General features: G+C 36.2%; 1 protein-coding gene across 1 annotated transcript in view; it reads right to left on the reverse strand.

The window, feature by feature from the left end:
- LOC308669854 (mucin-5AC-like) overlaps positions 1-14,188 on the reverse strand; it is a 63,438-nt gene that overhangs the window by 34,184 nt on the left and 15,066 nt on the right. Inside the window, exons 11-26 of the mRNA XM_081330767.1 lie at positions 13,560-13,670; positions 12,268-12,337; positions 11,463-11,600; positions 11,214-11,378; positions 10,598-10,692; positions 9,854-9,980; positions 7,727-7,982; positions 7,330-7,382; positions 6,263-6,363; positions 5,554-5,705; positions 3,419-3,557; positions 3,206-3,319; positions 2,099-2,278; positions 1,733-1,972; positions 803-959; positions 222-350 (exon numbers count right to left, since the gene is read on the reverse strand). Of these exons, the coding sequence (XP_081186893.1) occupies positions 222-350; positions 803-959; positions 1,733-1,972; positions 2,099-2,278; positions 3,206-3,319; positions 3,419-3,557; positions 5,554-5,705; positions 6,263-6,363; positions 7,330-7,382; positions 7,727-7,982; positions 9,854-9,980; positions 10,598-10,692; positions 11,214-11,378; positions 11,463-11,600; positions 12,268-12,337; positions 13,560-13,670 (2,227 nt within the window). The remainder of the gene's footprint in view (positions 1-221; positions 351-802; positions 960-1,732; positions 1,973-2,098; positions 2,279-3,205; positions 3,320-3,418; positions 3,558-5,553; positions 5,706-6,262; positions 6,364-7,329; positions 7,383-7,726; positions 7,983-9,853; positions 9,981-10,597; positions 10,693-11,213; positions 11,379-11,462; positions 11,601-12,267; positions 12,338-13,559; positions 13,671-14,188) is intronic.

The following is a 14,188-nucleotide window of genomic DNA, read 5'->3' on the forward strand; positions in this document are numbered from 1 at the left end:
CCATGCCTTGGGAGTGTCTTAGAAAGATCAACCACAAATTATTTGAAGCCAAAGACAGAAATGTAATAGATATTAAACAAGGTGACGTTCTTCACAGAGTGATAACTTTGACCTACTATGCTATAAATAATCATTGTACTCATATAAGATATTAGCCAGCTATTAAACAGCATATTATATAGCACTAATTGGCATACATATGATAAGAAACATCTTCTCACCTTCCAAGCCAGGTAAATGATAAGCACACCTCCCACTTGGATTCCTACAGGTCTTCATGCAAGGGGCTCCACAAGGTTTGTAGTGCCATTCACATTCACCTTCATTGTTGTAATAGTCACAAAACATGGCTAAGGGAACCAAATGACAACCATTAAGAATCGAATATATCAATCCTGAACAAATGCTACCAATTATGTCATTATAAAAATAATTAGATTTCAACATTTGCATTTTTAATGATTGTAAGATAACCACTCAGCTATGAGATGAGATGGTGCACTAACTTGATTCAAACCCTTGAAATAATTGTCTATCTAGCACAGAGGTGGGGAATGATGGCCCCTTTATGACTTGTGGGCTTCAACTCCCAGAATTCCTGAGCCAGCATCAGGTTTGTCAGTTGTTGATGTAATAAATATCAATAAGAGCACAAATATCTAGATGTTTCCTTCATTGCATTTTTGATATGGCATGGTATAAGAACATTGTCGTACACTCGGGGATGATATGGTCTTCAAGTAGATACTTCACTTTCCAGCTTTGGATTGTCACTGTCCATGCAATTATATGTGATACTCACGACAAATTGATGGCGTCCTCCATGATACACATACTCCATGATCACTACATACTTTAGCATATGCAGCTACAGCTGTACAGAAACATTCACAGTCTCCCCCAGTATCACAAGCACAGGAATCGGTCACACAGGCTTCATAGTATTTAGTCGGTTCCACCTAGGAAGAAATGAAACAGACGCTACATCTTTTTGATCTCCTAGTGACAATTCTTCCAAACATTTTTTTTTATTATTTTAATCCCATTTATATCCCGCCCTTCTCCGAAGACTCAGGGCGGCTTACAATCTAAGCACAAATCAAATGTGCTTAGCAATAGCCTTCATTCTATGTATATGCCTGCTTATTAGGGCTTTCGCCCCCCCCCCCAAGCGGCATTATTACAAAGTCAGCTTATTGCCCCCAACAATCTGGGTCCTCAAAACATTGTGCAAAACATTGACTAAAGGTGACTAAAATTCGTTTGCTAAGTGATGTGGTCATTAACTGAGTCATCACATGATCCGACCCAATTTTATTATCTTTTCCAGTTTTTTTTAAGCAAATGATGTGGCTGTTAAATGAATCATGTGGTCATTAAGTGAATCTGGCTCCCCCAATTGACTTTGCTTCATGGAAGCTGGTTGGGAAGATGACTGCAAAATGCTGCAACCATTATAAAAGTGAACAACTTGCCAAGTGCCCAAATTGTGATAACTGGACCTCTGGGGTGGTGCAACAAGTTGTAGCTTTCAGAACAAGTAAGTAATTTTTTTCTGAGGCAATCATAACTTCAAAACATCATTAAATGAAAGATTGTAATTCAGGCTAACCAGTAAGTAGGTAGGTAGGCAGGCAGGAAGGTAGGCAGGCTGACAGACAGGCAGGCATGATTGTCACCTGAAATAATGATTTTTTTCCTGTGAAAAATGTGCCCTGAGGGTTTGGTGTACCTGAGAGTGGCAGGCGGCAAAGATTTCGCTATTGATGATGCTGCACTTCTTCTGTGACCAAGCTTTCCTATAAGGATTCTTGGAGCAAGGATCCTTGACACATTTGGCATCGGGACATGTGGGTGATACCTTCCAACTGTTTCCAAACTCCAACACATCACCTACTACAGACCGACTCCGAGTTGTAAAGTCATTAATTCCATTTCCATCATAGTTCCCACACAATCCACAGACTTCACCCTGAAGAGAGAAGCATACAAATTAATTGAATTCTAGAGAATGTGCAGCCCACTTAATGCTTGATTTTTTCAGTTTAATTAATTCACATACCACCAACTCTAAAGTTCATTTCCAACAGGACCTCACCTTGAATTCTGCACTGAGTTTGATAAATACGCTTGTTCTCTTGTCCCATAAGACAATTAGTCCTTTCTGAATTTCAATCATCAGGTAGATGCCCATTTGGTGAATTCTATATGGTATCTGACCTCCACTCTCTCTTTTTACCACTTTATACTGCTCTTCGGTAAGTATCAGTTCATAGTTCTGGAAGAATTGAGCAAATAGTAGGAAACAATGACAGTTTTCCAAAGTCACCGTTTGATTTATTTATCAAAAAATATTGTACAAGAGTAATTTTATTAGCCAATATGGTAGACAAAAGCTGAATATTTCCTTAAATAAATATCATCTGCATGACTCATCATCCAGTTAATACAAACAATATATAGAATAGGGATGAACAGCATGGGATTTACAGAAATTGTTTCTGTGGTGATTGGTACAGCAATACTGTATACTGCATAGTAGTGTCAGTTGTTTGAGCTAGACCAGACTAGGAAAGCCAACTCATGCAGGCTAAACTTATTTTTATTGTAAGGTTGCAGAAACAAAATAGTGTAAGTTTGAATCCACTTTTTCCCATCCTTCAGGGAAACAAGGTCGGTCTTGTATGAGTCACTTTCTCAAGTTATGGTCCTATCCAGGACACAGTTTTCTTTTATCTGAGCATTGTCTTGTAGCAGCTCTTCCTCTTGTTCCTGAAGGCGATTCCTTCTATCTATTAATCTAGTGCCTTAAATGTATTCCTATTTGCACTAACTAGTTTTCTAACTTATCTTCAGTGTCTTTAAAACTGTTGGAAAGCAAAGGGCATTTCTAGAAAGCTCTAGGTATTGTACATGTTCAGTAGGATGTTTAACATATTGTTTTTAATTTTGCACAAGAATTAAACCAGTTTACACTTCTCTCTTTATTTGCCTACATTTCCAATACAATTTGGCATGAAACAGAGGGAATGGCCATATCAATACCCCAAATGTAATACTCTATGTGCTCAACCAAAGTAGTTGCATGAAGGAATAGACTATGCCTCCATCTTTAAATTAAAAAAAAAAAGTTATTTTGGAAGATTTTTTTTGGAGACCAGGGAGTTAATGGTAGAACCATCAATGCTGCAGCAATGTTACTCACTTTGAAGAACACTTTAATAGATTTAGAACAAGTGGTGCCAGTGGTGCCACAAGGAATATTTTCACTGATGATTCGGAATGACCCCTGGGTGGAACTGTTCTGGCCACAATAATCCTAAGAAGGAAGGGGATAGAATTAGGAAAAAAAAATATTGCCTTCTTTGTTAGATCCAGACAGTTTCTCCGGTGAAAACAAGAAAGCAATACTTGATACCTGCAAGAGTGTATATTCACATTGCCCATTGAAAATATAACGCTTGTCATCAAAGGTGATATAATGTCCATCTCCATAAACAGCACACGTTGATAGGCATGTCTCCATGGTACATTTCCACATCCTGTTCTTACATATACTAAAATAAGAAAAGGGAAAAAGTATTTCAAGAATAATTCTCCTATTTGCACCCATAAAAGCAACTTTATGTATAGTGTTCATGTATTGCAGCATGTTTTAGTTGTGTAGAGTTCAGCTAAATAATTATCTCACAAACTAATCATAGACTATTGTAAGTGGGAAGAGGCAAGGATATTGGATAGGAAAGAAAAGAAATTGGAACAGTACTACAAATGGCATAATTTCATTAAAAAATTAAGAAACTATAAAAGTAAAGTGCAAGGTATTGCATTTTAATGTCAAGTATTAAAGAAAATTGAATTATATTTAAAAGTTGCTATTCTGTACTATAGAAAAAGAATGGAAGTACATTTTCAGATTTGTTTTGAATATGTTTTCCTTGTTATTTATGAAGGGAGTCTAGGACAACTCATCATGTCCAGCTTCTTGCGGGACAACTCACCTTGGGACAATTCAAGGCTGCATTACTAATTTCATTCAGTCACTTTTATTATTGGTGACCACATTTTTGTTAAAATTATTGTAACTCTTATATTTCTGGATTGACTTTATTTTATTATTATCAGCCATGGTTCTGTTGAAATTAATTTAACGTTTGTATTTGTTAAATTTTCCTGCAGTGAATTGTCCCGTGGTGAGATAGCCATGGCGAAGTGGCCACAGGGAATTGTCCCATTCTGTTTTAAAGGTCCGTGTTCCATAATAAAGGTGGCTGAGTGACTGATTATGAAGTTACACTCATTCTTCTCTAACTCAATATCCTCCTGAAATCTATTTCAACTCTTGCCTCAATAGTTGGGAATCCTGGAGACCTCCCAAGAAGTGGCATACCAAGAATGGTATTTTCCCCCCAAAAAAACTGATTTGCACATATGCTTATAAAGAAGATAAGATATATATCCATTAAAAATATTTTCACATCCAAAGGCATATTTCCATGTACTTTTCAATGAGGGCTGGTGCAAACGGGAAATATTGAATCCCTCCCTCCCTCCCTCCCTCCCTCCCTCCCTCCCTCCCTCCCTTCCTTCCTTCCTTCCTTCCTTCCTTCCTTCCTTCCTTCCTTCCTTCCTTCCTTCCTTCCTTCCTTCCTTCCTTCCTTCCTTAGCCTGCCTTTTCAAAGCAGTATACAGTGCACAATAACCTTGTGAAACAAGTTAGATTGAAATGGAATGCCTGCAGCAAAGTGACCTTGTGAGCTTTCATAGCTGAAGGTGGATTTGTATCTAGGTATCCCCTAACTAAGTTTAACATCATAAGTATTTTGGCAACTCCAGCTATGAATAATCATAGCTCCACTTTTCCTGGCCCTTACAACTAGATTACAAACAACAAAAAGTTGTAACCAATAGCAAATACAGGGATTTTTTTTAAAAAAAGTTTAAAACCTGATTTCAGTAATCCCCTTTAAAATTAAATTAAAAATCCCATTAAAAATCAAATCTAAAACAAAACTAAAACTAAAACAGAAAACAGAAAAAAAACCAGTATAGGAGGTTGGACTAGAAGACCTCCAAAGTCCCTTGCAGCACTGTTATTCTGCAAGTTATGGATCCATCAGTATAGACAGCTAGTGGGCTCCAAGTCATAGCTGGATCCCTGGCATATTGACACAGCCATGTCTTTGGAAAGCAAGCAGGATAGGCCAGTCTAACCATATGGCAGATGCAGATTTAACTTTTGTGGGAGATGTGGTTCTTTTTTTTGTCACTGAATTTGTACTTATCTGATGTGATTGTTATGCAAAATAATCAAGAAAGAAAATGATTTGAAAATAGAAAATTCATTTAGAACTAATAAGCACATACATAAATTGGCTCATGACACATTTATATTTTAGTATTAGGTACTTAGGTGAAGTATGTACCACAACTCTTGCCAGTCTGCTTTCAATCTGGCATGTTGTTGGGGTTTTCCCCCCAAAGGACAATATGGCCATTTTACCTTAGGAATATATATCTGAGAAGAAGCACTGTTCACTAGCAAATGCTTACCAAGTGTTACAATCAACTTTGATCTTTTCTCCAGGCTGATATGTAGCCTCATTGTGAATACATGGGCATTCTTCTACAGGAATACAGCTGCCTTTCCCATCTGATACTAGTCCGTCTGGACATACGCAACCAGAGACACACTGTGGGCTGTACTGTAAGCATCAAGAAGAAAATATGACTCAGGAAAGAGCAAATAAGCAGTCAAATATTTTGCTTTTCCAGTCCAGGTTAAATAAGGGTGGCTCAATTTAAACACAATAGTGGTGTTAATTCAGCTGGAATTACCAATAGGGAATGACCACCTGAATTAATAACTCCAGTACATACCCAGAAGTTCTTCTACCTGTATATGTGTATTTGAGGGGATGATGGTAGGTTTCTGAATGAATGAGCTCTGTGTTCCAAGCAGTGGTGGAATTCAGCCAATTTGCACCAGTTTGTACTAGTACCGGTAGCTATTTTTTGTTGTTGCTCAGGCCCAGAATGGACTTCTGGAAGTGGCATCCACACAGAGAACTGGTTGTTCACATATTTGAATCCCACCACTGGTTCCAAGAAACTGAAGAAGATGGAACAATAAGATCTAGAAGGAACTGGGCAAGGTGAGACTGGGGAAGAGAGACTTGTCTAAGATTAATTCATGCCTTCAAGGTATAGGGAACTGTTTTCTGATCTATAATACAGTCTCAGATAGGACCTGAATACTTACACAATGTGTATCAAGAGTCTGACAGCTCTTCTGACATCCGGCCCCTTTGCTGTCAGCGGGGGCATCTCTGCAGTTAAAGTAAACCATTGGAGCGGTACAATCTATCCAGAAGAGAGAAAAAGTTGGTATATCACACAAAAAGATAGATACTGCTAAGCTTGTAAGCCTCCCTGAGTCTTCTGAGAAGGGCGGGATATAAATGGAATAAAAATAAAAATAAATAAATATAGATATCATGGGTCAAAAGAATTGGGCAAACGATGTGCAAAGGTCTTTGGAACTAAATTTATTCATTTGCATTGAAGTCTTACCAACTTTCAGTTATTGAGTCTTTAATTGAGTTATTAAGGAAGGAAAGAAGGAAGGAAGGAAGGAAGGAAGGAAGGAGGGAAGGAAGGAAGGAAGGAAGGAAGGAAGGAAGGAAGGAAGGAAGGAAGGAAGGAAGGAAGGAAGGAAGGAAGGAAGGAAGGAGGGGTCCAATTCAGGTCATTATAAAAATATATCCCAAAATGAATCTATTCTGCCTCTAATGTCTCCAAAAATGTGCAAGAAAACCAGCAATTAGTTTTGCATGCAATTTACAGCCAAGAAATATTTCTAAAAAGGACACTATCAGCCTCTGAATTATACATCTTTTCATGTCTCAAACATTATATTTTTTTTCCATACCCAACTTTTTTGATGAAAAAAAGATTTTTTTTTCTATTTTCTTACTGTTTAAATACAGTAATTTTTAAATATGTGGTAATCGCTAATACAGTTTAGGCATTAGACACAAACTAGGACCAGGTAATAATTACATTCTTTGCCAATCCATCTACAAGATAAATGTTTCTCACTAAAATATTAATTTGCAGTTTAACCTGTGTCTATTTACTTAGGCGTAAGGTCCATTTTGTGCAATGGAACTTACTTCCAATTATCATGCTCAGGACCACAGACAATATTAAATTGCTGGTTTGTTTCTGGATTATCTTTGTAACATTCTGCTATTTTAACTAATCTGATTCAATTTAAATGGGGAGATGTACGAAGAAATGACCATGAGGATAACGTGTATTTCTTACTTTGCTTGGATTCTCCATCACCGTAGCAGTTTAATTTTCCTTGATTACAAGTGCTGAGTAAAAGAAACGGGAATGATTATTGTGTCCAGATTATCTGGGAATTCATAAAACTTCTTTTTTGAGCTCAGAAGCTGCAAATTATTATTTTACTCTAAAAACACTTCAAAGGCAGAGTACCTAATATATTCTGGGAATAACATTAAGTATTTAACATTCACAAATAGACTTGTATGTGTAATAAATCTTAGTTCTTCCACACTTTGCTCTTTATGCTTTTAAGCAGTGCCATTGTATCTTTATAGCAAAAATACTTGGGATCAAATGAAAACATTCTAGACTGACACTATTTTATATTATTCTGATAGTCCAGCTTAGTTTGTAACTTGTATCTTCTTACCATGCAACGCCAAACTCATGGTAAACTTCACCAGGAAGAATGGGTGTTCCTTTGTAATAACAGGGGCATTTGTTAGCGGGCACACATATTCCAGAATCATCCACGTAAGTTCCATGTTCACATGTACAGCCATCAACTGGGACAAACTTGATGTGGCATGTAATATCAGGTTCACTCAGTGATCGGCAAGTAGGTTCACACGAGCTAATTTCATAGCTATAAGTCAGGGAACTGGGGCATGAAGTAGTGTATTTGGCTTGAAGGAAGAAAAAGAAATAATCGTTACTTATATTGTACATTGACTCCCTGGTGATCCCAAGTTTCCCAAATTTGCTGATAAAACTGATAAAGCTAAAAGAAGAAAACAAGAATACAACACAGAGAAGGTGAATAATAACATATACAGAGTCACATCTGTGCTAAAAGCAAAAGAAAGGAACTAAGCACACCCCATTTAGAACAACATTGAGTGTGTTTAGAATTTATTTATAGTTCAAGACTATATATATATATATATATATATATATATATATATATATATATATATATATATATATATATATATGTGTGTGTGTGTGTGTGTGTGTGTGTGTGTGTGTGTGTGTGTGTGTGTGTGATATGTTAACTCTTAGATTACCTTGCTAGGCCCCAAACATGGGGCAAATCTTTATTTCAGAAGGGTATGACTGACTGATGAAGACTAATGAGTCAGAAATGCATATCAGCCTCCCTAAATTCTTTGTTAGTAATTTACACACACACACACACACACACACACACACACACACACACACACACACATATATATATATATATATATATATATATATATATATATATATATATATATATATAAACGTACTGCAGATTTAAATAGATAATAATGAAAAGTTACGAGAAAAGCCTGAAACAATCTATACTGTATGAAATGCACCAAAAAGATCTTTAAGCCATAGCTATTTGCACACTTCACTCCCTTCTGGCCCTGATGATGTTACCTAATTGGATAATAAAATGTATACACAAAAACAACCAAGCCAGAGGGACCAAAGACCCCACAGTGGTAACAACATTGCAGCTTTCTTGAAAATATCTGGAAATTAGTAATCTAAAGGGAAAGCAGCAACCTTACCTCGTTGGGAGGGTTGAAAAAAAATTGGAACCAAATGAAAGCATTCACGAGAGTGACACTATTCTGTATATTCTGAGTTTGTAACTTGAATCCTCTCACCATACAATGCCAAACTCTTCTCTAAGAAGAAAATTAATGATGATTTGTCCTGGTCTGGTCTTTCTCTTCTAGCAATACACAATTTTAGCTTGGCTGAATTTAAGCAGAAGATCTGACTGAGGACCAAGACACTGAAACTGATAAAGCCAGAATTTTCCACTTTGATTACAACACAATTTCCCCCTGCTCTTGACTATCCCTATAATTTTTTTTTCAATGTACACTGTAAAGAACGTTTTTGTTCTTTTCCTTAATCAATGTGTTATCCATTAAGGTGAAAACAGGTATATAAACCCACCTTATGAGAATTACACTTGTGTATGTTCCAGATGGAGCTGGTATGTGTATTGCATATTTTGTTAAAGAGCTGATTGTATACTCAGGGTTGAATAGATTTCAGAGCACCAATTATCAGAAAACCTTTCATAGTTTAGTGCCACAATATAAAAAAATCCCTTTTTAAAAAGTCTATCAAGCACAGTTTTGTCTACTACTCCAAATACATACATAATTCTTCATATATCCAGGTTCCAGATAAGTTAATCCAGAGGGAGATGACTTTAAAGCTGAGCAACAGACAACCAAGGAAAATAGAAAATCATCTTACATATGTTTTCCAACGATGCAGCCTTGTAGTTTGGCTGCTGCAAATTAATAGTAATTTCTAGATGCTTTTAAAAGTCATCTTTGTATAGATCACATCCCAGACGATCTGGGATGGATGTAAGGTAGATATAAAGGTCCATCAGAAATTTATCATTTCATAAAATGCCAGCAAAAGAGCTGGAGATTAGCACTAAAATTACATTCAAAAGTCCATTCCTTTGCAGCACCACTAAAATTGTTTTTATCATAGTTTATAATTCCTTGCTGAATTGTTTTATCAGATTACTTACAGCAAGCGCTGGTTCTCCATCCTGCAAGTTCAATCCCTTTGGCTCTGCATGCTCTGACATAGGAAGAGAGGGCAGCACACATGCAATTTTCACTTATCTCACAAGCGCAGGTATCAAACATACAGTTCTAGAAAAGGGAAGCATATTTTAAATCAAATAATCAGTTAATTTTTAATCAAATTAATCCACGTCATTTCTTGTTACGAGGTTGACTCAGCCTTCCATCCTTCCAAAGTCAGTAAAATGAGAATCCAGATTATTGGAAGGCAACATGTTGACTCTGTAAACTACTCAGAGAGTGCCGTAAAGCACTATGGAGTGGCATATAAGTCTAAGTGCTATTGCTATCCTGCCACCAAATTGAAATTTTACATCCAATCAGATTTCAGCAGCAATCCTTTTAGTCTGTCAAACTCCTGAGGTATATTCCACCCATTGATCTGGATATGTCAGGCTTTGTTAGTAGAATGATTGCATGTGCTTTCACGTCATTTTGGCAATGTAACAACATGATATTGAACATCCGGCCCTGTGGATAAAATTCAGTCTGTTTTTCTTTAGGAAGACCCACTGGAGGGAAAAATGTTTACAGAACTTTCTGCAATATCAGCCCACCAGATTCTGGCCATCAATAACATCTGCTCACTCCTCCCCTAAAGGATGATTGCGTCTAACCCTTACTTCCCACCATTGTTAAGGTCTTTCCTTGTCAATGTTCTTAATTAAAATAGGTGATCATAGTACCGTATGATAAGCCTTTGGATTCACTATGAGGTGGCATTTAGCAAAAGGTCCTTCAGGATCAGTCAGGAGTCCACACCAATAACGGGCATATTTTTCTAAAAAGAGAAGCAATACATCCATATCCTTTGGACCACTTCTATAGAGATACGTGGCAAGTTTCATCACAGATTATATGTCTAGTTTCAATGTTTACATTAATAGCCTGACAATACAGACAACTATACTTACATCTGGAAAAGAGTAATATAAGCGTGAGTTCATTTATCTCATACAACCAGTGCTTTTTTGTATAAGAAAAAGGTGCCGGAACTCACACATGTCATACAACCCGCCTTGCCTATCCTACAAGGTTCCATCCAAAAAAAGGTGTCGGAACTCCGTTCTGAGCGTTCTATGAGAAAAAAAAGCCCTGCATACAACTAATTCTTTCTCAAACTCTGCTTACAAGATCTTAATTTGCACATTTTCTGATTTTTCACTCTCACTATTAATGCATTGCTTTTAGTCCTCCCCCCTCACTTGTAAGATTTCTATTGAGTTTTTCCTTAATAACTATGTAGAAGAAATTGAGATGGACTGTTTTAAAGAACAGCTATTTTGGAATAATTCTGCCCACCATTTTCAATGCTCTGGGTGCAAGGGTCATTAAAATCCTGTTTAATGTTGTCACAGGCAGCTTGAGTTTTCCAGGTATTAGCAAATGCAATTGCTGTTCCTTCTATCAATCCATTTAGTGTTTTGAAGTCATCTCTCTGGTTATGGTTAAAGTTGCCACAGAGACCTTTAAAAGAAATTTATAATTTGAAAGATGGCAAAATAACTCTTTGAAACTAGGAAAGGCATATAATTTTGAAATATTCCTTACCACACATTCTCTCTTGGAAAGATGGATCCAGATAAATGTTTAACTGTAGCAAGGGAATAATCTGGACCACCATCTGAAGGCCAAAATTTGTTTCCAGAACGATGAAGGAATTTGAAGGCTGGAAGATCGTTACATTAGCTACGAGGAAAGAATAAACGCCATTCTGAATAAATCAGCATTTGCAGTTCTCCAGGAGAAGAGGAGCTAAATTTTGGGTAGTCAGTTGCTACCACCATATTGGTGAATTGGGAATATGGTTCAGGGCTTGATTAAAAAAAAGCCAGTAGAATTACTTTTACCATTTTTTCAATAGTTTATTGGTGGACTGAAATTGTTAAAGATGTAGGTCAGATTGCCTATACTGTTGCTTAACCAATCTCTGAGGAATTTGTTGTGACACTAACAGAAAAATAATGTGAATTCTTCAGCAGATATTCATTGACCTGACAAATAACACTCCATCAAAAGCTCGGCAAAATATTATCAAGAATTTAAACTGTAATTGGAAACAAACTGGGAATCCAATGAAATAAAGTTAAAAAAAAGCTTATTGAGGCAGGTCCCTTAATCAATTGATTGTACTAATCTGTGCAGCTGTGGTTTCTAAAGTCTTTTAAAAGCTGTATATTTTCAGAAACTAAGATTGAAGCAGGGATAGTGAGCTTTACTTTCCAAAATAAATTCCTTTTCCAGATTGTCAACTCAGTTGTCAATCAGATATCAAATCAAATTTTATATGCTGAGTGCATTTAAGATTTACAACTCTTCCTTCTGTACAATCAGACATTTCTAATGAACTACATACCTACTGAGATAGGCAGCTGAGCAGACATTCCATTAACAATTACTTTGCCTTTGCGGTTGATTGCAGCAAACTGATGAGTAAAAAATAAATAAAAAATAATCAATAGATTCATGATTTTAGAAACTGATAAATAGAAATATGAAATCTATCTATCTATCTATCTATCTATCTATCTATCTATCTATCTATCCATCATCTATCTATCTATCTATCTATCTATCTATCTATCTATCTATCTATCTATCTATCTATCTATCTATCTATCTATCTATCATTTACTTTTAATGAAAAACCCACCCTTTGTGTGGATAGGCACTCAGACATGGAAAGGGTAGAAGATGTCAAAACTCTGTAACAACAAACTAATCTGGAGATGAACATCTAAAGAAATAAGCCTCTCTGAGCTATTTTAACCATGTTTGTGGGTGTCTCTTTCTCTTTCTCTCTTTCTCTCTCTCTTTCTCTCTCTCTCTCTCTTTCTCTCTCTCTCTCTCTCTCTCTCTCTCTGTGTGTGTGATTCAAAGCACTATCTTTGAATATCTAACTTTCTTATCCTTTCATTACAATAGAGAGAAGATACAGCCTATGGCTTCTGGAAAGGCATATAGGGCAGGATTTATAAAACAGCTACCATCCATCCTATCAGATGCAAATTCATCTTCACATGAACAATTCTTTTGGTTGTCTACTGTGATATTTTCTATGCTCTTCTGATGTATCTTTCAACTCTCTAGGTAAGTTTTCAGAGAGCTGCAGAAATGATTGAAAGTCGATTTTCCCCTTTCCAATTCCTCACAGTGTTTTATGTTGTTTTTCCTCACGAGTACATTAACAGCTATGTATTAATTTCATTCATATGCATATAAATGTGAATATGTTTGTAAATATAAATGAATTATATGGGAACGGGAGGGAAAGGCAGCAGAAGGAAAGGTAAGAAGGGAGAGTCACATTACTAGTGCTAAATAAAATTTTGACCTCTCGTCAATTCATACTTAAATAAATTATTTAATTTAATTTGGCTTATTTGCTGATAGGAATTTAACTGAACTGTTATGTTAAGAGGAAAAGGAAATTAAACTGCTGTATGCCAAAGCTCTACAGCTCTTCCATTTTACTTCTAGCAATAAAATTGTTGCTTAAATATAGAAAAAGAAGTGAATTCTGCTTATTAGACATGTCATTATTTTGTCAGAAAAAGGTATTTTTAGGCTGCTAGGCAAGCCCAATGTTTGCATGCAGATTCTGAACTGAATGGCACCTAGGCCATTTGGACTCATTGCGGTTCTTACAGTTTCTCCTCTATTGATGGTAAGAGCCACCATTTTTAAGCAGCTCTCAGACTCTGTGAAGCCACATGGCCCAAGATCTCCAAGAACAGTAAAGGTTTCTTCATCGCAAATCTGGAGGAGAGAGATCAGGAAAAAGATATTGACACAACAGACAGATTTCAAGGATGCTACTTTAAAAATATTTTGGGATAACTTCTAGAGAAGTAATGTTAGTCATGAAAAGTAATTTGATTGACTTTGCAAAGAGAGAGAATAATATGAGTCCAGTTTGGTTGGAAAAACAGGAAATTCTCATTTATTTTCTTTTCCATAATGTTAAACATCGAACCAATCTTATTAGAATGGAGAAGTGAAGAGCCAGATTAATTTAGGGCATTTTCCAAATTGGTCAGTCTCTTCCTAGCCACCTTAATTTTGTTTTCATTATCAAACCACTTTATTGAGCAAGCATACAGAGTTCTATCTGCTTTTTAGACCACACTAATATAGTAATTGATTTAATCAGATTAAAATGGTTATCATTTACATTTCCTGGAAAGAAAACAATAGCTTGGTGAAGTTCTTCTCCATCACCTGAGTTCCTCTTTTTAACGTACAAATGTAAAAAAAACAAAAAAACTCTACCATTT

The sequence above is a fragment of the Vipera berus genome (genome assembly GCF_964194415.1).
Source record: "Vipera berus genome assembly, chromosome: 1".
Lineage (NCBI taxonomy): Eukaryota > Metazoa > Chordata > Lepidosauria > Squamata > Viperidae > Vipera > Vipera berus.